Source organism: Pristiophorus japonicus, chromosome 4 (assembly GCF_044704955.1).
Source record: "Pristiophorus japonicus isolate sPriJap1 chromosome 4, sPriJap1.hap1, whole genome shotgun sequence".
Taxonomy (NCBI): Eukaryota; Metazoa; Chordata; class Chondrichthyes; family Pristiophoridae; genus Pristiophorus; species Pristiophorus japonicus.
This window is the reverse complement of record NC_091980.1, coordinates 146,671,921-146,697,273: the sequence shown is the minus strand read 5'-3', so window position 1 is coordinate 146,697,273 and position 25,353 is coordinate 146,671,921. Positions and strand designations below refer to the sequence as shown.

At 45.5% G+C, this 25,353-nt stretch overlaps 1 protein-coding gene across 2 annotated transcripts in view; it reads left to right on the top strand.

The window, feature by feature from the left end:
- LOC139263094 (F-box/WD repeat-containing protein 11) overlaps positions 1-25,353 on the top strand; it is a 160,140-nt gene that overhangs the window by 88,162 nt on the left and 46,625 nt on the right. For both annotated transcript variants that reach the window (XM_070878637.1, XM_070878638.1), the window contains one exon: positions 9,202-9,424. In XM_070878637.1, the coding sequence (XP_070734738.1) occupies positions 9,202-9,424 (223 nt within the window). The remainder of the gene's footprint in view (positions 1-9,201; positions 9,425-25,353) is intronic.

Here is a 25,353-nt window from a genome sequence, read left to right as displayed (position 1 = left end):
CTGAGTGATGTGCAAAATGGGGGAGGTTGAGGGAAGCTCGGGAAAGCAGAGGTGTGAGCGATGGAGGCTGCTGAGTAGATCGGCTAGACCGTTGAGATGCAGAAATTAATAAGCTCTTTTTGTGTTGATCGGTCAAAATAGGGGGAATCCGAGGAAGGGGTATCTTTGAAAAGACGTTACAGCACGGTGGGGCGGGTGTTAAACAGGAGCTAGCTACTGCCATTTTCTTGCCCTGCGAAGGAATTTATTTTAAAATTAATTCTCTGTGGGCATTGCTGGCATTTATTAACCATCCCTAGTTGCCCTGAGGTGTGGCCACTCGGACAGCAGTTAAGTCATCCATGTCACCATCATCATAGGCAGTCCCTCAAAATTGAGGAAGACTTGCTTCCACTCTCAAAATGAGTTCTTAGGTGACTGAACAGTCCAATACAGGAATTACAGTCTCTCTCATAGGTGGGTCAGATAGTCGTTGAGGATAAGGGAGGGTGGGACTGGTTTGCCGCACACTCTTTCCGCTGCCTGCGTTTGATTTCTGCATGCTCTTGGCGATGAGACTCGAAGTGCTCAGCGCCCTCCCAGATGTGCTTCCTCCACTTAGGGCGATCTTTGGCCAGGGACTCCCAGGTGTCAGTGAGGTAGAATGTGGGAGGCCAGCCAGGACTGTGTTGGAAGTCTAGTGGTAACAAAGGCATAGATGAGTGCTTCATCTGTTGCATCCATGTAACTAGATAACGACTGCAAAAGATATTAGTGAACCATTTGGGTTTTTATAACGATCAACAGCTTCATGGTCACTTTTACTGATACCAGCTTTTTATTCCAGATTTTTTAAACTGAATTCAAATTCTCAAATGTTCTGGATTAGCAGTCAAGTAACCTAACCAATACACTACTGTACTCGCAGGACAGTAAATTGCATGATTTGCATTAGATGATTGTCTGTTGGACCAGCTGCTCGCCAGCTTGTGGCCCTTAGATTTGAGGGCTGTAGTTGAGATATTTGCCGAAGGAAATGGTGGGCAAGGGAGCCGCTGAGGGTATAGAGGATAGGTTTCCGCCCCGCCACAGTACTGAAACGGCTTTCATCAAAGTCACAAATGACAACCTTTGTGACTGTGACAAAGGTAAACTTTTCCTCCTCCTCCTTCTTGACTTGTCTGCAGCCTTTGGCACAGTTGACTACTTTATTCTTCTCCAACACTTCGTCCAACTCATTTATCTAATGGTAGCCAGAGAATCACCTGTAATGGCTTCTCATCTCACCTCCGCATCATTATCTCTGGTGTCCCCCAAGGATCTATCCTTGCTCCCCCTCCTATTTATCATCTATATGCTGCCCCTTGGTGACTTCATCTGAAAACACAGCGTGTTTCCACATGTATGCTGATGACACCCAGCTCTACCTCTCCACCACTTCTCTCGACCCCTCCACGGTGTCTAAATTTTCAGACTGCTTGTCAGACATCCAATACTGGATGAGCAGAAATTTTCTGCAATTAAATATTGGGAAGACCGAAGCCATTGTCCCTGTCACAAACTCCATTCCCTAGCCAGTGACTCTATCCCTCTTCCCAACTTCTATCTGCAACTGAAGCAGCCTGTTCGCAACCTTGGTGTTATATTTGACCCTGAAATGAGCTTTCGACCACATATCCGCAGTGTAACTAAGACTGCCTATTTCTACCTCTGTAACATCGCCCATCCTTGCCCTTGCCTCAGCTCATCCGCTGTTGAAGCCCTCATCTATGTCTTTGTTACCTCCAGACTTGACTATTCCAATGCACTCCTGACTGGCCTCCCACATTCTACCCCACTGGATGTGATCCAAAACTCGGCTGTCCATGTCCTAGCTTGCACCAAGTCCCACTCACCCATCACCTTGTGCTCACTGACCTACATTGGCTCCCAATTAAGCAACGCTTCAATTTCAAAATTCTCATGCTTGTTTTCGAATCCCTCCATGGCCTTGCCCCTCCCTATCTCTGTAATCACCTCCAGCCCCACAATCCCCCAGCATCCCTGATTATAATGGCTCAACCATTCGTGGTCATGCCTTCTACTGCCTAGGCCCCAAACTCTGGAACTACCTGCCTAAACCTCTCCGCCTCTCTACCTCTTTTTCTACTTTCAAGACACTCCTTAAAACCTACATCTTTGACCAAGCTTTTGGTCACTTGCCCTAATTTCTCCATGTGTGGCTTTGTCTCAAATTTTTTTATCTCCGAATACTCCTGTGAAGCGCCTTGGGACGTTTCACTACGTTAAAGGCGTTACATAAATGCAAGTTGTTGTTGTTGACAGAAGCCAGGAAACTATTCAACAACTGAAGTATAGCACGATAGGTAGTAGGAGTGTTGGAGGAGAGGACGTTGTGGATGTGAGCGGGTTAAGAGAGAAATTTGCTCCAGGGACACACAGGGTGATTGTAAAAGAACTTGAAGCAGGCAGGGCAATGTGGATGATGATGAAAAGTAGGAAGTATTAAGAGATGGCTTTATCCAAGATGGAAACCACCGATAAAGTGGGCTCTCGCAATGATTAGCTCAAACGCATGACCATGGATTGGAGAGTTTACTTGGAGAATGAGGCAAGAGTACAAGTAAATTGGAGGAAAAGAGGTTGAAGAATTGAACCAATGGTTGAAATCACCTGGCTTTATCTGTGACTTGATGCAAAGGCTGAGTAAGGAGATGAGGGAGAAGATTTCAGCTAAGTTGCTAGGGGATGTGGGAAGGGGGCAGATGAGAAGGACTTGGAAGGGTTGGTCAAAGCTGTGGTGCTGGAAGGGACCTGCTGATGACCACAGCACCACCATGGTGGTTAGGGCAGCAGTAGGATTGAGAAATAGGATTGAAACGGGTCCAAGAACATCGATGGTGGAGTGAGAAGTGCCAGAGTGTCTCATGGGTACTGAACAAGGCCAAAAACCTGCTGGAAAAAATCTGAAACCAGCTTTAGACTCTCTTCAGCCACCACCAAGGCTGTCCCTTCTCTCCCAGCATTAGGCCAAAGCCTATTGACGGGGAGAGAACCTGGGGTCTGATTGTATATGAAGAGTATAAATTTGAGCGTTCAGGGCCTGATTGAGCTCGAGGAAAGCCTGAGGCCTGGTGGTACTGAAGGATGGTCCACAGTTTAGCTAGCTGGTTTCTAATCCAGGTGAGGACCTGGCATGTAGCTGGAGCTTGGGGTTCAGGGTGCAGGGCCAGTGCTGTATTGGCAGCAGCACACTAAGCCCATTGCCGGCGCTGAGAAGTACTTTACCGGGTTAGATTTTGCTCGAGGACTTACGAGCTGTAGGATGTGTTGAAAAATGGATCTTCACAATAGTAGCTGCAGATGGGTATAAAATATTAATTGACTGGGTGCTTTTAACTTTAGTTCACTCCTAATTGAGTGAAGCCAACACTTTTGCCTGGAGTTTGAATAAAGATCACTAGTACTACCTGGAAGCAGTTCCCTTTTGTTTGTGTTATGTATTCAGTATTTTATGTCAGCGGTTTGGTCTCACTCACTTAAGCACAGTTATGCCAATAGGCTGAAGCACGGTGTCATCGAGCTACAGTACGCGGACGATGCCTGTGTCTGCGCACATTCAGAGGCCGAACTCCAAGCCATCGTCAACATTTTCACCGAGGCGTACAAAAGCATGGGCCCCTTACACTAATCATCCGTAAGACAAAGGTCCTCCACCAACCTGACCCCGCCACATAGCACTGCCCCCCAGTCATCAAAATCCACAGCACGGCCCTGGACAACGTGGACCACTTTCCATACCTCTGGAGTCTACTATCAGCAAGGGCATACATCGACGACGAGGTCCAACACCGCCTCCAGTGTGCCAGTGCAGCCTTCGGTCGCCTGAGGAAAAGAGTGTTTGAAGACCAGGCCTCAAATCTGGCACCAAGCTCATGATCTACAGGGCAGTGTGATACCCGTCCTCCTGTATGGCTCAGAGACGTGGTATATACAGTACACAGTGCTGGAGAAGTACTACCAACGATGCCTCCGCAAGATCCTGAAAATCCACTGGGAGGACAGACGCACCAACGTTGGTGTTCTTGTTCAGGCCAACATCCCCAGCATCGAAGCACTGACCACACTCGACCAGCTCTGTAGGGCGGGCCGCATTGTTCACATGCCCGGCACGAGGCTCCCAAAGCAAGCGCTCTACTCGGAACTCCTTCACGGCAAGCGAGTCCCAGGTGGGCAGAGGAAACGTTTCAATGACACCTGCAAAGCCTCCCTGATAAAGTGTTACATTCCCACTGAAACCTGGAAGTCCCTGGCCAAAGACTACCCTAAGTGGAGGAAGTGCATCTGGGAGAGCGCTGAGCACCTCGAGTCTCATCGCCGAGAGCATGCAGAAAACAAGCGCAGGCAGCGGAAGGTGCGTGCGGCAAACCAGACTCCCCACCCACCCTTTCCCTCAACGACCCACCTGTGATGGACTGTAATTCTCGTATTAGACTGTTCAGTCACCTGAGAACTCACTTTTAGAGTGGAAGCAAGTCTTCCTCGATTCCGAGGGACTGCCTATGATGATGCTTCAGTTCAATAATGTAATTGGTCAAACCACTGCAGGGTTTGCTCATTTAAATGTTAATTAGTAAATGGCCGCAAACATACGCGCAGTCCGCATTATCCACAGGTCCATTCTAAAGCAATTCAGTCCTTAAAAAGCTGGATGTAAATAAAATGTAACTCAATTCACATCTGCCAGTTTGAAAATTTCAAAATAATATTTTCTGTATTTAAAAAAAATATATATTTTTGTTCCAGGTAAGGAATGTTGGTGACTAAAACAAAACTAGTGCTGGAAATCTGAAATTAAAACTAAGTCCTGGAAATATGCAACAGGACTGGAATTACCTGAACAGGGTAAAGGCTGGGTTGGATACAGAGGAAAGCTTCCCTCTACACTGTTCCATCAAACACTCCCAGGGCAGGTACAGCACTGGGTTAGATACAGAGTAAGGCTCCCTCTACACTGTCCCATCAAACACTCCCACATCACTCAGCTCAGTAAATGGGAGCTACACTCATCACTCATGGCCTCTTCCCTCCCTCGCTCCAGCATGCGTGGTGATGGTGATGTGTGGCTTCGACAGCCCCCCCAACCCACGATCTCTGCCACCTAAGTGGACAAGGGCAGCAGGTGCATGGGAACACCCATCACCTGTAAGTTCCTCTCCAAGTCACACACCATCCAGACTTGGAAATATAACGGCGTTCCTTCATTGTTGACCCTTCGCTGGGTCAAAATCCCGGAACTCCCTACCTAACAACATTATGGGATTACCATCACCACATGGACTGCAGCGGTTCAGGAAGGCGGTTCACCACCACCTTCTCAAGGGCAACCACGGATGGGCAATAAATGCTGGTCTTGCCAGCAACGCCCACATTCCAAGAATGATTTTTAAAAAGAAGGCAAAGTATCAAAGGCAGAAACATGAGCGGCTGCCAAACTGACTGGCTTAATTGCAGTTAGGCATACTAGAGGGGTGAGCTTCACTGAATCTAATGGCCTCTCTCGGCCTTGACTTTTCTTGTGTTTGTTACTAAGCCAAGTTGTACATTATGATTGAGCTAAGTGCACCACTTTTTTCCGCCTCTTTGTACTTTTGTCCTTTGGATTTTGCCTTGAACGCCCAGCCTAGGCAACAACTACAGACCGGTCGGTCTGTCTTGAGCCTTTGGTCAGTGCCACTCGACACTTGCTGCCAGGAGTTGTTTGTGTGAGAGAACAGCCTGGTGGTGCTAGGTCTGGCTATAAGGTAGCACTCAATCTTCAGTTCATGCTAGCTTCAGATTGAGACCTGAACAGTCTTGGCTAAATGGCAGCCTCCCTCATTTATTCACCTTTTGCGTGGAATTGGCAATTTGCCCTACAGTTTTGGGGGAGGGGCCTCTTGTGTAGATGTAAAAAAATCCCATGGCACTAATGGAAGAAGAGATGGGTGATTTCTCCCCAGTGTCCTGGCTAGCATTTACCATTCAACTAAAACAGATTATTGTCTCATTGGTCTCGCAGCGGATTAGAAAACCGCAAATGTAACGCCTCTTTAAAAAAAAGGAGGCAGACAAAAAGCAGGAAACTATAGACCAGTTAGCTTAACATCTGTCATTGGGAAAATGCTGGAGTCCATTATTAAGGAAGTAGTAGCGGGAAATTTGGAATAGCATAATTCAATCAAGCAGAGTCAGCATGGTTTTATGAATGTTTAATCAGTTTTCTTGAGTTCTTTGAGGATGTAATGAGCAGGGTGGATAAGGGGGAACCAGTGGATGTGGTGTGTTTGGATTTCCAAAAGACATTCGATAAGGTGTCACGTAAAAGGTTACTGCACAAGATAAAAGTTCATGGGGCTGGTGGTAATATATTAGAGGAATTGGCTAACTAACAGAAAACAGAGAGTTGGGATAAATGGGTCATTTTCCAGTTGGCAAACAGTAACTAGTGGGGTGCCGCAGGGATCAGTGCTGGGGCCTCAACTATTTACAATCTATATTAATGATTTGGATGAAGTGTAATGTAGCCAAGTTTACTGATGATGCAAAGATGGGTGGAAAAGCAAATTGTGAGGAGGACAAAAAAAATCTACAAAGGTATATAGACAGGCTAAGTGAGTGGGCAAAAATTTGGCAGATGGAGTAAAATGCGGGAAAATGCGAGGTTATCCACTTTGGCAGAAAAAATAGAAAAGCAAATTATAATTTAAATTGAGAAAAATTGTAAAGTGCTGCAGTACAAAGGGACCTGGGAGGCCTTGTGCATGAAACGCAAAAAGTTAATATCAGGTACAGCACGTAATCAGGAAGGCAAATGGAATGTTGGCCTTTATTGCAAAGGTGATGGAATATAAAAGCAGGGAAGTCCTGCTACAACTGTTCAGGGTATTAGTGAGGCCACACCGAGAGTACTGTGTTCAGTCTTAGTCTCAGTATTTAAGGAAGGATATACTTGCATTGGAGGCAGTTCAGAGAAGGTTCACTAGGTTGATTCCGAAGATGAGGGGGTTGACTTATGAGGAAAGGTTGAGTAGGTTGGGCCTCTACTCATTGGAATTCAGAAGAATGAGAGGTTATCTTATCGAAACATGTAAGATTATGAGGAATCTTGACAAAGTGGATGCAGAGTGAAATCTTAGAATAAGGGGCCACCATTTAAAACTGAGATGAAGAGGAATTTCTTCTCTGAGGGTTGTAAATCTGTGGAATTCGCTGCCTCAGAGATCTGTGGAAGCTGGGACATTGAATAAATTTAAGACAGAGATGGACAGTTTCTTAAACGATAAGAGGTTATGGGGAACGGGCAGAGAAGTGGACCTGAGTCCATGATCGGATCGGCCATGATCATATTAAATGGCAGAGTAGGCTGAAGGGGCTGTATGGCCTACTCCTGCTCCTATTTCTTATGTTCTTGACAAGGTGGATGCAGAGAGGATATTTCCACTCATCGGGGAAAATAAAACTAGGGGCATAGTCTCAGAATAAGGGGCCGCCCATTTAAAACTGAGACGAGGAATTTATTCTGAGGGTTGTAAATCTATGGTAACTCTGCCCCAGAGAGCTGTGGAGGCTGGGTCATTACCTAAGAATTAGGAGCAGCGGTAGACCATACGGCCCCTTGCGTCCTTGTACACCAGTCATTGAAAGCAAACATGCAGGTGCAGCAAACAGTTAGGAAGGCAAATGGTATGTTGGCCTTCATTGCAAGAGGATTTGAGTACAGGAGTAAGGATGTCTTACTACAGTTATGCAGGGCCTCGATAAGACCACACCTGGACTATTGTGTGTAGTTTTGGTCTCCTTACTTGGCCTAGAGGGAGTGCAGTGAAGGTTCACTAGACTGATTCCTGGGATGGAAGGACTCGTATGAGGAGAGATTGGGTCGACTAGGCCTGCATTCACTAGAGTTTAGAAGAATGAGAGGGGACCTCATTGAAACGTATAAAATTCTGACTGGGTTGGATAGACTGGATGCTGGGAGAATGTTTCCCCTGGCTGGGAGGTCTAGAACAAGGGGTCACAGTCGCAGGATACGGGGTACGAAATTTAGGACCGAGATGAGGAGAAATGTTTTCACTGAGGGTGGTGAACCTGTGGAATTCTCTACCACAGAAGGCTGTGGAGGCCACGTCACTGAATATATTTAAGAGGGAGATCAATAGATTTCTAGAAATAAAAGGCATCAAGGGGTATGGGGAGAAAGCGGGAATATGGTGTTGAGATAAAGGATCAACCATGATCATATTGAATGGTGGTGCAGACTCGAAGGGCCAGGTGGCCTACTCCTGCTCTTATTTTCTTATGTTCTTCTGTTGTTTGTGGGACTGTGCTGTGCGTAAGTTGGCTACCGCACTTCCCTGCATTGCAACTGTGCTGACGCTCCAAAAATACTTCAATGGCTGTGAAGTGCTTTTGGGACCTCCTGAAGGCTTTCTCTAGCTCAAAAGTGGTTGGGGCAGTTACCGTGTCCTAACTGTTGACCTGACTGAGATCGGCGAACTCCGTGATCCTGATATTTCAATCTCATTTTCTGTGCGCTGCTCTCCTGCTGCTCCTGCTGCTTGACCTAGTTTCCCGGTACAACACTTTGGAGGATGTACAGGACCAGATCAATACCATGATGGTCTCTCTGCTTCACTTAGGACGATCCCTTTGATGGTCTGCTGCTGTGATGATTTTTTTTTAAGTTAACAGCCACAGACACCGAATGCACCAAATCTAGATGTAGGTAGAGATTTATTTTTTTAATTTTTGCTTAAAGCTTATATAGGCCAAGATTACAGAGCTGATATAAATAGAGTTTATGCATATTGGCTTTAAATATATCGCACCTACTTCATATGCGTTGCCTCTTGTGATGTACATGTTTTCGATCAAGTGAATGCTTTGCAAAAAAGCTTTGCTGATGTATTGGGCTCCGAAGTCCCTGAGATGTCTAAATATTTGCTAAAAGCCAGCATGTTTTGACAGATCTGAATGCTAATTTCTTGCTCCTTTTTCTCTCTCTTTCTCCCCTGCGCCCCCTCCCCCCCCCCCCCCCAGCTTAGTGCAGAAAGTCTTTGCTGCAGTCTTTAAAACGTTTAGCATTGAGCAATCTGTATTGATTTGGTCTGGAACGTGAATTTAAGTGTCCATAATGTTTGTGTTTCTATTTCTCTTTCCTTTTCCGATTAATGAACCCAGATCACTAATGGACCCCCGTCTATGATCGTCTCCAGAAAGCGACCTTCAGGCAATTACCAGAAAGAGAAGGATTTGTGCATTAAATATTTTGACCAGTGGTCTGAATCTGATCAGGTCGAATTTGTGGAGCACCTAATCTCCCGGATGTGCCATTACCAGCATGGACATATTAACTCGTACCTGAAGCCCATGTTGCAACGGGACTTCATCACTGCTTTGCCAGGTAGGAAGTGACAACGCACGCATGTGTGTGTATATGTGGGCAAGAGCAAATGTGACTAGTGCGTGAGGTTTCCTTGGCGCTGGCTTATTGGTGGATCTCTTATTAAATCAATAAATAGAAATTAGAGAAACCAAGTTGAATGGCAAAAGTCCATTGTGTAATGCACGGTCAGAGTCGCAAAGAGTCAGGAAGATCTGTTAATTCATGGTGACCACACAGCGTCACGGTTGGGCTTTACAAGGGTGAGGATCACCGGAGGAAGGGAAGACTGAGGGAGGTAAGTAGTTCCTGCTGTTTTGAGGGCCTGGGAAAAGAATGAATTTGAGAAACAGAATGCAGTGAGTGTGCACAAAGGATGCAGAGCAGGTTGGGGGGAGTGTTTGGAAGAAATGACACAAAGGGAGAATTTTCTATTTTTCGGGGGGAGATCAGAAAGGCAATATATGGTAAAAGAGCAAGGAGTGGCAAGGTGGCTGTGAGGAGGATAACATTAAGGTTATGTATTGCCCAATTACTTAAAAGTAATCAGATGCACTACTGCTGGGACTGGGATGACACAAATGGTAATGTACAGTAAGTTCTTGTCTGTCACTTTTGATGAATTGATCTTGGGTGCTTTTAACAGTATTTGTGGGCCTCCATCAATTATAAGATTGTGGTAGACACAAGCTTACTGAACCTCACCATCTCTGTTCGCCCCGATTGCCGTGGCTTTTAGTACAGCCATTGTTTCAAATTGACAGGTAACACACAAAAGGCCAAGGCAAGTTGTACAAGCCACCTGCAAGGTTGCAGAGAGTGGGAGAGAAGTTGCGATAAATGAAGTAATGGTTAGTTGAAGCTAAGCTTGGGTTTTAAAAGCCTGAACACTAAGACGGAGAGAATATCTTGCATTTCATAAAATTACAGCGCAGAAGGCCACTCAGCCCATCGTGTCTGCTGATGCTAGCTCTTCAATTGGAGCTACCTACTTTAAAACCATTTCACTGCCCTTTGCTGTCTCTTTTTATATCCCCTTTCAAATATTTGACTAGTTCTCTTAAATTTATGTTCTAGTCTCTGCCTCAAGAGTCACTTGTGGAAAAACATCTGGGAATCCTCGGGGGGGGGGAGAAACATCATCTTACTTCTCCCACTAATAATATTCTTACGGATATTTATGGTTAATTACAGTGGTTTGAGATCACTTTAACCTTACAGTAATATCCTGAAATTATGGGTCTGATTTGGTTTTTGCACTTGAGTTATCTGAGGAAGATGTTTAGTCTCGGAACAGAGTTTGTGGCATTTTGTATTTCCAGAATCACTACTGAAATATCCAGCAATCTACATGTTTATTTTGGCATCTTGTAACTTCGATTTTGCAATTCTACTTTAAGTGGTTGTACAGTGCTACTAAATGCAGCTAGGCCCACCAATCTGGACAACAACACCAATATAAAAGTGTTTCAAACATTACTTTTTTAATTAAAGCTCATCAAGCTGAGTGTTGTCAGTGTGGAGGAACACTTTTTCCATTTCAGTTCCATTGTCGGCCCCAAGCAGTGCCAGGTCGGGTCATCATAGGCAGTCTCTTGGGATTGAGGAAGACTTGCTTCCACTCTTAAAATGAGTTCTTAGGTGGCTGAACAGTTCAATACGAGAACCACAGACTCTGTAGAGTGGACAAGGGAGAACCAGTGGATGTGATGTATTTGGACTTTCAAAAGGTTTTTGACAAGGTCTCACAAGAGATTAGTGTGCAAAATTAAAGCACATGGTATTGGGGGTAATGTATTGGCGTGGATCGAGAACTGATTGGCAGACAGGAAGCAAAGAGTAGGAATAAACTGGTCCTTTTCAGAATGGCAGGCAGTGACTAAATGGGGTACCGCAAGGTTCAATGCTGGGACTCCAGCTATTTACAATATACATTAATGATTTAGACGAAGGAATTGATATCTCCAAGTTTGCAGATGACACTAAGCTGGGTGACGGTGTGAGCTGTGAGGAGGATGCTAAGAGGCTGCAGGGTGACTTGGACAGGTTAGGTGAGTGGGCAAATGTGTGGTAGATGCTGTATAATGTGGATAAATATGAGGTTATCCACTTTAGTGGCAAAAACAAGAAGGCAGAATATTATCTGAATGGTGACAGATTAGGAAAAGGGGAGGTGCAACGAGACCTGGGTGTCATGGTACATCAGTCATTGAAAGTTGGCATGCAGGTACAGCAGGCGGTGAAGGCGGCAAATGGCATGTTGGCCTTCATAGCTAGGGGATTTGAGTATAGGAGCAGGGAGGTCTTACTGCAGTTGTACAGGGCCTTGGTGAGTATTGTGTTCAGTTTTGGTCTCCTAATCTGAGGAAGGACATTCTTGCTATTGAGGGAGTGCAGCGAAGGTTCACCAGACTGACTCCTGGGATGGCAGGACTGACATATGAAGAAAGACTGGATCGACTAGGCTTATATTCACTGGAATTTAGAAGAATGAGAGGGGATCGCATAGAAACATATAACATTCTGAAGGGACTGGACAGGTTAGATGCAGGAAGAATGTTTTCGATGTTGGGGAAGTCCAGAACCAGGGATCACAGTCTAAGGACAAGGGGTAAGACTGAGATGAGGAGAAACTTCTTCACTCAGAGAATTGTGAACCTGTGGAATTCTCTACCACAGAAAGTTGTTGAGGCCAGTTCGTTAGATATATTCAAGAGGGAGTTAGATGTGGCCCTTACGGCTAAAGGGATCAAGGGATCAAGGGGTATGGAGAAAAAACAGGAATTGGGGTACTGAAGTTGCATGATCAGCCATGATCATATTGAATGGTGGTGTAGGCTCGAAGGGCCGAATGGCCTACTCCAGCACCTATTTTCGATGTTTCTATGTCACAGGTGAGACAGATAGTCGTTGAGGGAAGGGGTGGGTGGGACAGGTTTGCCGAACGCTCCTTCCGCTGCCTGCGCTTGGTTTCTGCATGCTCTTGGCGATGAGACTCGAGGTGCTCAGCGTCCTCCCGGATGTACTTCCTCCACTTAGGGCGGTCTTTGGTCAGGGACTCCCAAGTGGGGATGTTGCACCTTATCAGGGAGGCTTTGAGGGTGTCCCTGTAACGTTTCCTCTGCCCACCTTTGGTTTGTTTTCTGTGAAGGAGTTCCGAGTAGAGCACTTGCTTTGTGGGAGTCTCATGTCTAGCATGCGAACAACGTGGCCTGCCCAGCAGAGCTGATCAAGTGTGGTCAGTGCTTCAATGCTGGGAATGTTGGCCTGGTCGAGGACGCTAATGTTGGTGCGTCTGTTCTCCCAGGGGATTTGCAGGATCTTGCGCAGACATCGTTGGTCGGGTACAGCACAGGTTAAAGGCTCCTCAGACCCAACCTCAGCACAAGACGCCTATCACTATGGCAATTCCTACCCCCACAGGCCTATCTGGATCAGGGAGCGTTTGTGCTGTCAGCCCATGCCTACCAGGAATTGGACTGATTCTGACCAAACTTGTTTCTCATGCAACTCTTACAGCCAACAAGAGTGAGAGATCCCTCTCATCAGTCTGGGTTTGAATTGAGCTTAGCTCCCGGAGATGAAAGGCAGCCATCTAACCCACAGCACCACCCAGTTCCCAAGGTTTAGTTTTTCTGTTGACGATTTGAGATTGGGTGTGGTTATGGTGACGTGGCTGGTGTCAATGCAAGGTCACTGTCCTGAAATAGTCTTTCACTTCCTAAAAATCTGATTATTTTTCTGATGAAACACTCAGCCAATGTCCTGTTGTATATGTAAGTCTGTGTTGTCACAGTTTATTTACAGTATTGGTTCCAATACACAATGGGAAAAATTCCACTTCATCTAAAATGCTTTAATGTTGTGATATGCTTATTATACAAGGTATAATTTATTCCCTCAAATCCCTTCCAGTCTCAGACCAGTAACAACCTGTCCTTGGCTGGAGTTGTACAGTTCACAGTGCTCCCTCCAGACACAATTCTAGTTCAGAACAACGGAATGGTTAATTGTACTGCGGGGTGCTTTCTCGCCGTCCAAATGAACATCGTGTGAAAATCTCTCACTTGTTGTTTTAGTTCACTGGAGTCCCAGTAACGACACTGACTGAGACTGTGGACATGAGCAGGGAGCTTGTGGATGCATTCTGCCAGAGATCCAGCAGATGGCAGCATTAGCTGACGCATCTCCCTAAAGCGGTTTTTAAAAATCCCCATTCATCTCGTGCCATGGAAACTGTAATGATATGGCAGGGCTCGAGCGTGAGCTGGTATGCAAGATGGAATCTCCTAAACCCTCCAGTTTAATCTTCACCACAGTGCATGGGATTCCTGTCTCATGCAATTGAGCTGTCTGCTGAGGTAGCTTTGTCCAGGACAGTGAATGCAGGGCTGGTTAGTGCTTTGACTGGACGGGGCTGCAATAACAGATTAATTGACGGGGCTGCAATAACAGATGAATGCTACATTTGAGCTGATAGCACACCCACATCTGGATTTAACTGCCTTCTTTATCCCTCCCCACCCAAAAGAAAACAAATTAAATCTTTCAGAATGTATGAAGCAAGCAGCTAATGCTCCACCAAATTTAAAAGCACCTGCACTTAGGCAGTCAGCCTGTAGAGGGTGCTGTTTACAGTATTAAAAGCAACCAGTCACTAATTCTAATAGTAAAAATTGCTTTATATGTGGTGGAATCCTTCGCTTTATCTTTTTTTTCCCTCCCCTCTCTCATCTCCTTCCCCCAAAATGTTTACCTAGATAAAACTTAAACTTGAGGCACTTTGCCTTAACTGATCAGTGGCAAAGCATGGCTTGGACTGATCTAGTGCCCGATGATGACTTTGTCTTGCTCGCCTAGCAAGAAGGCCGGATTTAGCCTTGCGTCCTCACAGGGTGCCTGCTCTCTTTCCCATTAACCCCGCGCTGGCTGGGTGGGTACGGTTATGGCCAAGTGTTTAGCTGCACAGGCGTTGGGACAGGGTCTCCGGTGCTGAGCAGGTTGCTTATGTCCCCAAATGGCGGCGCACGCACACCGGCCAGCCTGATTTGTCTTTGGGCTTGTGGAACATTTATTTCAATGTGTTGGAGCATTAACATTAAGCAAATATTCTAGCAGGAAAACGGGTGACCAGCCAGAATAAGCATCCGCAATTGAAATATTTTATATCAATGGAAACGTTTCTGATGTTGAATATTAAGAGTGGGACTACAGAAATATTTAGAACCATAGAACATTTCTTAAATTGCTATATTTCCTGTATATATAAACTGAAATATTGCTAACTGTTTTCTTGGGTCGGGGGAAGACATGGTACTGCTGTGTCCACAGGGCTTTTCTTCAGCCGGCACATTTTTATATTTAAAAAAAAATCTTTCTATTACATCAATCAAAAATTGGGAAGTTAGGAGTAAGCAGGGCAGTTTGACGGAGCCTTTTTAGCCCACAGGTAATTGAGGGACAGTTAGTGAAGTGGACAGCATAAAATGGTATTGTAGTGTAGTGGTTCTGTTACCAGTAACCAGAGGCCTAGGCGAATAACCCAGAGAATTCAAATTCAAATCCCTCAGACATATTGAGGATTTGAATTCAGTTTATATATTTAAAAAAAAACAATTCTGGAACTAAAAAGCTGCTATCAGTGAAAGTGACCATGAAATGGTCTGATTATCATAAAAACCCAACTGGTTCACTCATGTTATTTAGGGAAGGAAATCTCTCCTGTCCCAGTCCTTCGTCTAGTCGCATACCAACATGGTTGGTTCTTAACTGGCCTCTGAAGTGTCGCAGCACATCAAACTTGGGCAAATAGGGACGGCAATAAATATCAGCCTTGCCAGCAATGCCCACATCCTGAGTGTGGATGAATGGGGGGAAAAGAGACCATTAGATGCATTTCCTGAAAGAAGTAAAAAATGGGATTGATCTATTGGAAAAAAGGCAACGTTTGTGTCTAATCGCTTTTTCCAGTTCCTAGAAATATTTTTTATTACATGTGCACGTTCCATCTAGATCAAGCTGTAGGATAGCCATATAACGCTTTATTCAAAGTACTCTCAGCACCTGACTTGAGATTTTAAGCAACATGTGTGTGACAGTGGATGACTGTTGCAGGGAGTCACTTTGCCTGGGGGATGTTGGATCATAGAGGCGAGACTGGAGTGAGAACCCTTTGCAAGCATGTTTTCTGAAATGTGTTGGGTTCAAGTGGGCATAGATCAATCTGAAACTTCCAAAAATTGGCATTACATTGAATAGGGCAGAGTTAAGGGAGTTTTACTCTGCATTCACTCTATCCAAGTTGGGAGTGCTTGAAGCAGACACCAGGCACCTGAAACAGAAAATTGTTCCGTTTTCTGCAGTGATGCTTCTCGACTTGTGGTCGTACACCACTGTTTTATTTTCTTCACAAACGTAGCCAGGCACTTTACAGTGAGCACCAGATAGGAGTGAGCGTTCTTTTTCACATCTCTTGCTGCCCTGTCTTTGGTAATTATTGGTTTCGTACATCGAAGGATGTAATGCTGGGATAAAGTGACCATCTCACTGCAACTCCACCAGCTAATGTGAGTAGCTTCAGACATGCAGCCCCATGACCCAGGCCACTTGGTCCAATTTAGAATTCTTATTTTGTTCTGTTTGAATGTAATGGATCGTGGGTTTTGGAAAGTGCTGCACTGAGTGATGGTGACTCATTGGTGTATACATGCTAAATCCAAACACCAAGCTCTGCTGGTGTCATATCTACAGGTGAATGGAAATGCATTTAAACTTGGGATCATGCCCATTCATGTGGCCCATGAAAACAAGGCCTTGGACATCCCAGGTTTAAGGCAGTGAAACATAAGCGAAAGGCTTAACACAACATTCACAAAACATCCAGGTACTTCAGTGTGGTTGAAACAACATTGTTTCTGTGGGGTACGTCTGTTCATGTTGATGCAGTTCCTCTGTGTTACCTGTAAGAGATTTGTTTTGGTACTTGGTTACAATATTATAGTGCAGCTCAGGCCTGTTAGCTCTGACCTGTGCAGGATTTAAAACCACTTCAGTGGTTTGCTGTAGAGCGCAGAGCTGCTCACCGTGATTATCCTGCATGGCACCAGAATAATGTGTTTATCCAGGTACCCAATACCAAAGGAGCCAAGACCTGTTTGTGAGATGGCGGGAAGTTGTGTTGAGGTTTTGGTGCATCTTTTAGCCTCCTTGGAAATAGCAAGCAACCCAGACACATTGCGGCAGACTCGATTGGTGTGAGCAGCCCTGAAAAGACAAGCGATCAAATCCGCTTGAGCGGCAGAAATGAGCAGCATCCCACCTTGGAAGCCCATATTTAAGGTGACCCAGGCCGCTGTGCCTTCCCACAGAGCCTTAGCTAATGAATGACTCGCACATCTCCTTAGAATCATAGAAATTTACAGCACGGAAGGAGGCCATTTCGGCCCATCGTGTCCGCACTGGCCGATCAAGAGCTACCCAGCCTAATCCCACTTTCCAGCTCTCGGTCCGTAGCCCTGTAGGTTGTGGCACTTCAGGTACATATCCAAGTACTTTTTAAATGTGGTGAGGGTTTCTGCCTCTACCACCCTTTCAGGCAGTGAGTTCCAGACCCCCACCACCCTCTGGGTGAAGGAATTTACCTTCAAATCCCCTCCAAACCTTCTATCAATGACTTTAAATCAATCAATCCTTGCATGATGCTTCCCAAATACATGCAGCATGGATGGTACCAGTGTATGAAGTGCCATGTGAATACAATGTAACTTGAACCAGATGTACATTTTGTATTCACATTTAAAGACTCCTCCAGTTCTTGACCAGAGTTCAAGATGGGACTTCTCTGAGAAGCTGTGCACCTCTCCTTGTCAAAGGGAAGTAGTGTTTGTATGGATGGTGTACGATTCTAACTGTCCATGGTGAGGCAGAATTTTATCACCGAAACGTTGAGGCAATGTATTTATCTGGCGTGTGTGGTGTTAGACCGGCAGGATCCCAGATTCAATCTATGGTCTCTGATGAGTTCACTGATGTCGACCTGGGTCGCAGTTTGGGCTTCAATTGGCCTCTGTACCCCTGGGCTAAGGAGGGGAGAAATCAGCCCACGTTCAGAGTTATTTGTGGATGTGGTATGGGATACTGTCGGGCATGTTGTGGTACCCCCACCTGTTCCTGGCGAGGCTGAAATGAAGATTGGCCCCTTGGATATGGTAACATAAGGGCTACTGATGCCTGTTGAACTGTGTTCATGTACGCTTCAGAACATTCAGGTGAGCCATACTGACCAGGAAAGTCCGAGGTTCAATCCCTCACTTATTACTAAATCAGCTGGGGTGGCCGGTAAGCTGCTAGAATGTGGTCTCTGTTCAAAGTCGGGTGGAAAGAGGGCGATCGGGAGCTTTTCTACTCTTTGTTGCAAAGCAGTGATTGCCATTACCAAGTGCCTGTGTGTGAAGTTTATCCGAGGACAGGATCGGACTGGCTGTGATGCCCTCTGTAGTTAAATACTGATGCAGACCTTTCCAGGCCACTGACCAAGAGTGACCGCTTGGGTGACTTGTACTGCAGAAAGAGTCAGCAAGTTCAGCAGTACAGGGAAATCCTAGCGATCAGTTTGGACATGAGAGCCAAAGTCTGATTTCAAGCATTGGTTAAGTGAATAAAGGTGCAGTAATAGTGCCGGCTTTGTGTAAAACTCGATTTGTGCAGCCAGCAGATGGGGTTATTGTGGTGTGTTATGGTATTGTAACCTGTGCACAGAGATGTTATAAATGAGCGGCACCTCCTTTTGGTAGCCAGTTTCACCAGTTACTGGTTGAATCACTGGCCGATTATACTGTCCCTTCAAGCATAGCTTCAGGATGATTGACCAATGATCCACGATCCAACACAACGACCAAAATGGAGGCACTGTCGAAGTTCACAAGTTTTCTATTCAGTGAATTTTTCTAAATAGATTCCCACTGTAATTCCAAAATTTGCCTGGAAAATGTCTGCTTTTCTAAATAGCCACAAACCTTTTGCCACATTCCAAAGCTTGGGGGATGGGGAACGCTGAGGTCAGGGACTAACTAAACTCAACAGAGTTAGATTATTATTAACTTGCATGTCTACAGTGTTCCTGTATAGAGAAATAACGTGCAGAAACTCTCCGTCGTACCCTCATGGAAAAAGTTAGTCAATAGATCTGGATGGAAGAGAAAAGGAGAAAGGAATATAATGGAACATTATATTTACCCATATATTTAAAATAAAAACCTTCCCTGTGGGCCTGATACAAGAATGGCAACCCTCAATGTGCCCCAACTCCCTTTGTGATATAGTTCTGTTAAAAGATTATTGCACATCCTCTGCAGTAGAGCAGTATACACCTTAAATGAGATCCTATAGGCATGTAGCTCTCAAAGTGCTGTGAGGTGCACAGCTGTCAAGTGCGCTACGGATGGCGATATTTATTTATTCCTTGGTGGCCAAGACATGTTTGATTTGCATTGCATTAAAACTTGTGCCATTTACAGACTATAGCATTTAAATGTAGAGATATGAAAAATATTGCTCCAGTTTCCCAGATTGTTAAACTGGTTAAATACATGTTAATTGGCTACAGGTAATATAAGTCGGTGCTTAATGTACCATGGTTATGGGGCTTAATATTGTTCTGATGCCAGTCTGAGCAGTCTCCTCATCTTCGGATGCTGGTATTGGGACCTAGCTCTGTTCTGATACTGGTATTGGGGTCTCCTCATCATAGGCAGTCCCTCGGATTCGAGGAAGACTTGCTTCCACTCCCAAAGTGAGTTCTTTGATGGCTGAACAGTCCGATACGAGAGCCACAGACCCTGTGGAACAGACATTTGTCGAGGGAAGGGGTTGGTGGGGCTGGTTTGCTGCGCGCTCCTTCCGCTGCCTCTTCATGCTCTTTGCGTTGAGACTCGAAGAGCTCAACGCCCTCCCGGATGCACTTTCTAACTCAGTTCTGATACTCGTGTGGAGTGCTAGTTTGGTTCTGATACTCGTATGGAGGTGTAGTCCTATTCTGATACTCGTGTGGGGGTTTAATCACCCATCACCCCTGTGCTTGCTTACCTATATTGGACCCCAGTTAAGCAATGCCTTGATTTTAAAATTCTCATCCTTGATTTTAAATCCCTCCATGGCCTCTTCCCTCCCTATCTCTGTAATCTCGCACCAATTTTCCTCCTGCGCTCCAATTCCGACCTCATCCCCGATTTTAATCGCTCCACCATTGGTGACCATGCCTTCAACTGCCAAGGCCCTAAGTTCTGGAGCTGTTTCCCTAAATCTCTCCGTCTCTCTACCTGTCTTTCCCCCTTGAAGACACTCCTTAAAACCTACTGCTTTGCATCTGCCCTATTACCTCTCATTGTGGCTCTGTCAAATTTTGTTTAGTATAGTAGTATTAGGCAGTCCCTCGAAGCGAGGATGACCCACTTCCAAACCAAAAAGGGATGAGTTCACAGGTGTTTCAATGAAGGACCTGATATTCCCTGAAGAGTGGAAGATGTCTGTGCGTGGATTTTTTTAACGTGGGGTGACCGTTGCACACCAGCCACCACACGGGCTTGACAGAGCTAGGTCTTGGTCCAGTGGCAAGGGTTAACCAAGACAACTGGAGACCAGCTCTGCTGCACGGACCTAGTGCGCACAGTGTAGGTTGGTCCGTGCTGCCCCTGGGCCCCAGACTCGCACCTCACCTCCGCTCGGATCTCTCGCTGCTCCCCCGCCCCGACCTCACCGCTCCTCCGCCCCGACCTCGCCGCTCTGATGGTCCTGCCCACGCTCCAATCGGCGACCTGGATTGTGGTGATGTCAATGTAGTCGCCCTCCTCGAAGCCGTTACACTCCTGGATTAGCTCGCGCTGCTCCCTGTAGGGGCTGGCTCCAGCTCGTCGTCCTGTGGCGATGGTGTTCCCTCGTAGGTCGGGGGCCACACTGTGTCACTCCAGTGAAGCACCTAGAGACATTTTACTACATTAAAGGTGCTATCAATGCAAGCTGTTGTTGTGGTCCTGTGCTGATGCCGGTCTGGTTGTTGTTCAGATTCCCAGTTAGGGAGCCTGTTGACACTGGGAGTATCTGAGCATCCCATCTTCCCGACCATGTCCTCGTCTGTTTTCACTTCCAGATGCTGATCGATGTATTTCTGGTATGTGTTTGGATGCTGATAGATGTGCTTTGTAGTTTATGCTCTTTTTACCCCAGTGTCTGCATCTCAAATATTTGTCATTCTCTTTCAGTAACCTCATCAGTGTTTACTGAGAAAACGGTCATTTTGAGTAAATTGCAGGTTAAAGTGTGAAGTAAATGGTTAAAGTACAGTCTGAGGACGATGGGCGAGGTACAGAGAGCCATTGCCAGCTGCAGAGGGTTATTAAGCCCCCGGACTCGAGGTGCCAGACAGTACAATGTTCTCTGATTCTAACAGCTGCTGAGGACGCTATTGATCCATCTCGCCTCTACTGAAGTCATTGATTTTTTTTCCCTTTCTCTTCCCTCCCCCCACCACCTTGGGCCAGCTGAGATTTTGTCATTCTAGCTTTTGTAAGTAGCTCACCACTGCAGGTAGAGCCCTGAATGAAGAGATGTGGTTTCAAGTCACTTTGGGGTTTCATAGTGCTCTGTTCTGTACTTGTGTCCCAGTGTTAATGGCGAGGGAGGTCAGCACAAAAGATGGAAATGCCTCAGAATAGTACTACAAATCTAAGTATCATCTCGCGGGAACGAGGAGGTCCATGGGAAGGGCATTTTTATTCAAAATATAGTATATATGTCACTCATTATATTGTCACTCCCTACCTAACAGCACTGTGGGAGTACCTTCATCACAGGGGTTGCGTCAGTTCAAGAAGAAACCTTGCTGAGGGGAAAAAGTCGCTGGTGGGGTGTAGTCTATAGGCCCCCTAACAGTAGCTACACTGTTGGACGGAGTATAAATCAAGAAATAATGGAGGCTTGTAATAAATGAATGGCAATAATCATGGGTGATTTTAACCTTGATATTGATTGGATAAAGTAAATTGGCCAGGGTAGCCTCGAGGAAGAATTCATAGAGTGTATCCGGGATAGTTTCCTTGAACAGTACATTGCGGAACCAACCAGGGAGCAGGCTATCTTAGATCTGGTACTGTGTATTGAGGCAGGATTAATAAATGATCTCCTGGTGAAGGATCCTCTAGGAATGAGTGACCATAATATGGTTGAATTTCAAATTCAGTTGGAGGGTGAGAAGTTGGTTCTCAAACCTGTGTCTGAAGCTTAAATAAAGGAGACTACAAAGGTATGAGGGCAGAGTTGGCGAAAGTGGACTGAGAAAATAGATTAAAGGGCTCAAATTTCCCCAGGTTGTTGCCCTGCTTTTTTTGGAGTAACTTAAAAATCGCAAATTTCCCCCATTTAACTTGCTCCAGTGTAAGTCAGTTAGTTAGGTTTTTTTTTTAGTTGTTTTTTCTCCAAAAGCGAGCGTGACCAGCCACTTAGGCCTGTTTTGGCCATCGAAGCAAATTTGGCCAGCTAAAAGTTACTCCAAACTAGCTTAGGCCAGTGTATGTGGCCACTTTTGTAGGCACAGAAATACCTTACCTACATTTAAGAAATCAGCATAGGTAACCAGAGATTGGGGGTGGAGGGGTGCGGGCAGGAGAGGTGTGTTCGAGGATTCTAAAGCACTAAACACCTTCACAGCATCAGCACAACATCTTCAAAAATAAATGAAAGATAAATCAGCTACTGAAAATAGAGCAGTCCTGCCTTGCCGACGAAAGGCAGACAAGTCCCCTGGACCTGATGGCTTACATCCTAGAGTCTTAAAAGAAGTGGCTGCATTGGTTGTAATCTACCAAAATTCCCTGGATTCTGGGGAGGTCTCAGCGGATTGGAAAACCTCAAATGTAACACCCCTATTTTAAAAAAGGAGGCAGACAAAAAGCAGGGAACTATGGACCAGTTAGCCTAACATCTGTCGTTAGAAAAATGCTGGAGACCATTATTAAAGAAGCAGTAGCGGGACATTTGGAAAAACATAATTCAATCAAGCAGGTCAGCATAGTTTTATGAAAGGGAAATCATGTTTGACAAATTTGCTGGAGTTTTTTGAGGATGTAATAAGCAAGGTGGATAAGGGGGAACCAGTGGATGTGGTGTATTTGGACTTCCAGAAGGCATTCGATAAGGCGCCACATAAAAGGTTACTGCACAAGATAAAAGTTCACAGGGTTGGGGGTAATATATTAGTATGGATAGAGGATTGGCTAACTAACAGAAAACAGAGAGTCGGGATAAATGGGTCATTTTCCAGTTGGCAAACAGTAACTAGTGGGGTGCCGCAGGGATCGGTGCTGGGACCCCAACGATTTACAATCTATATTACTGACTCGGATAAAGGGTAATGTAGTCAAGTTTGCTGATGATACAAAGTTGGGTGGAAAAGCAAATTGTGACGAGGACACACAAAATTTGCAAAGGGATATAGACAGGCTAAGTGAGTGGGCAAAAATTTGGCAGATGGAGTATAATGTGGGAAAATGTGAGGTTATCCACTTTGGCAGAAATAATAGAAAAGCAAATTAGAATTTAAGTGGAGAAAAGTTGCCAAATGTTGCAGTACAGAGGGACCTGGGGGTCCTTGTGCATGAAACACAAAACGTTAGTATGCAGGTACAGCAAGTAATCAGGAAGCAAATGGAATGTTGGCATTTATTGCAAAGGGGATAGAGTATAAAAGCAGAGACGTCCTGCTGCAACTGTACAGGGTATTGATGAGGCCACACCTAGAGTACTGCGTACAGTTTTGGTCTCCGTATTTAAGGAAGGATATACTTGCATTGGAGGCTGTTCAGAGAAGGTTCACTAGGTTGATTCCGGAGATGAAGGGATTGACTTACGAAGAAAGGTTGAGTAGGTTGGGCCTATACACATTGGAGTTCAGAAGAATGAGAGGTAATCTTATCGAAATATATAAGATAATGAGGGGGCTCCACAAGGTGGATGCAGAGAGGATATTTCCACTCGTAGGGGAAACTTCAACTAAGGGACATCGTCTCAGAATAAGGGGCCGCCTATGAGATGAGGAGGAATTTCTTTGAGGGTTGTATGCTGTGGAATTCTCTGCCCCAGGGAGCTGTGGAGGCTGGGTCATTGAATATATTTAAGGTGGAGATAGACAGATTTTTGAGCAATAAGGGAGTAAAGGATTATGGGGAGCGGGCAGGGAAGTGGAGCTGAGTCCATGATCTTATTGAATGGCGGAGCAGGCTCGAGGGGCAAATGGTCTACTCCCGCTCCTAATTCTTATGTTATGTTCTCACTACTACCTTTTCAAAGTGTAGAACCGCCAACCCCTCAAGCCTATTCCACCATTCAATTTGATAATGGCTGGTCTGTATCTTAACTCCATCTACCCACCTCTACAGTCTTTTAGGATAGCAAGTTCCAGTTGGATGAAATATTTACTTCCAGAACTCCTGGCTTCCCGTTGGTGACATCAATTTACGCAGCCGGTACTGTGGTTTCCTGGGGTGGGTTGGCTTTATATGGAGCTGTGTGCGGATCCAGATCTTCCAGACCGTGGGAAGGTATGTTGCACGCTGGGTTAGCAATGTACACACCAGAGAAATTACAGACTGACTCACCTTCAAGGGCATCCGACCAAGACATATTTGACATTTTAAACAAAGTCGGTCTGTGCATTTTTCTATGTGCAGTGAGGGAGTAATTTGAATAAAAATGGCTCACCGAGCATAATTTTAAGTGCTGTTAAACTTTGAAAATGTAAGTTTGATTTACCTGTGGTCAATATCCCTGCTGCAGATGCCTGTAGGAGCGTAATAAAGCCCCGATACACACTCCCAGTTAACTGTGGCAACATTTTTCTTCATTGAGCCCTCCCACTCCACTCTAAATATTCTGGGACAAACTATTACAAATTGAGAGTGTCAGTCATTTCAGTCCACTTTGACTGTCATTGGTACTTCAAGGTTAGTTAAGGTGTGGGATGTGGTGACTAATCATAGGGCCATTCCTCAATCCATTGCCAGTGTGGTAGAAGTTCACTCGTTGATGTGTGGGTGTACCATATTGGTAGGTTAGGGTAACCATCATGTTTGCTATTGCATGAGTCGGCTGCATCTCTGAGAAGGCTCACTGGGAGCTCTTGCAACCAACTAGAGCTGCATTTCTGTAACACTCCCATCACATTAATTTGAAGCCACTCTGAACAGCAGGCTCACACAAACGGCAATGAGATGAATAACCAATAATTCTGTTTCTGATGGTGTTGGTTAAGGGAGGGATCTGGACCAGGACTTCAGAAGATCTCGCTGCCCCTTTTTGAATAGTGCCGTGGGATCTTTGACATCGACCTGAAGAGGCAGCCAGCACCCGACTTCAATTTCGCAATGTGCCACCTCTGACAATGATGGCATTTCTGACAATGCAGCACTCCCTCTGGAGGGCAGTGGGCTCATTTAATGAGTGGCTGTTTTTCCATTACACTGGGCAACTTAAAAGAAAAAAAAATGTTGCCCTTTATTTTCTATTTATTTATTCATGGGATATGGCAAGGCTGGCATTTATTGCCCCTCCCTCGTTTCCCTTGCGAAGGGGTGGTGAGATTTCTTCTTGAACCGCTGCAGTCCATGTGGTGAATGTACTCCCACAGTATTAGCTAGAGAGTTCTAGTGAGTATATTTCCAAGTTGGGATGGTGTGTGCATTGGAGAGAAATGGAGGTGGTGTTCCCCTGCGCTTGTCCTTGCAGACGGTAGAGGTCGCGGATTTGAGAGGTGCAGTTGAAGAACCCTTTCCAAGTTACTGCAGGTCTTCTTGTAGGTCAACAGGGGGCCTGTGGCCCACTAGGGGTCCATGGGAGGATTTCAGGGGGCCCGCTATAAATAACCTCTGGGATTTAAAAAGAAGAAAAGACAGATGCACCGTTGC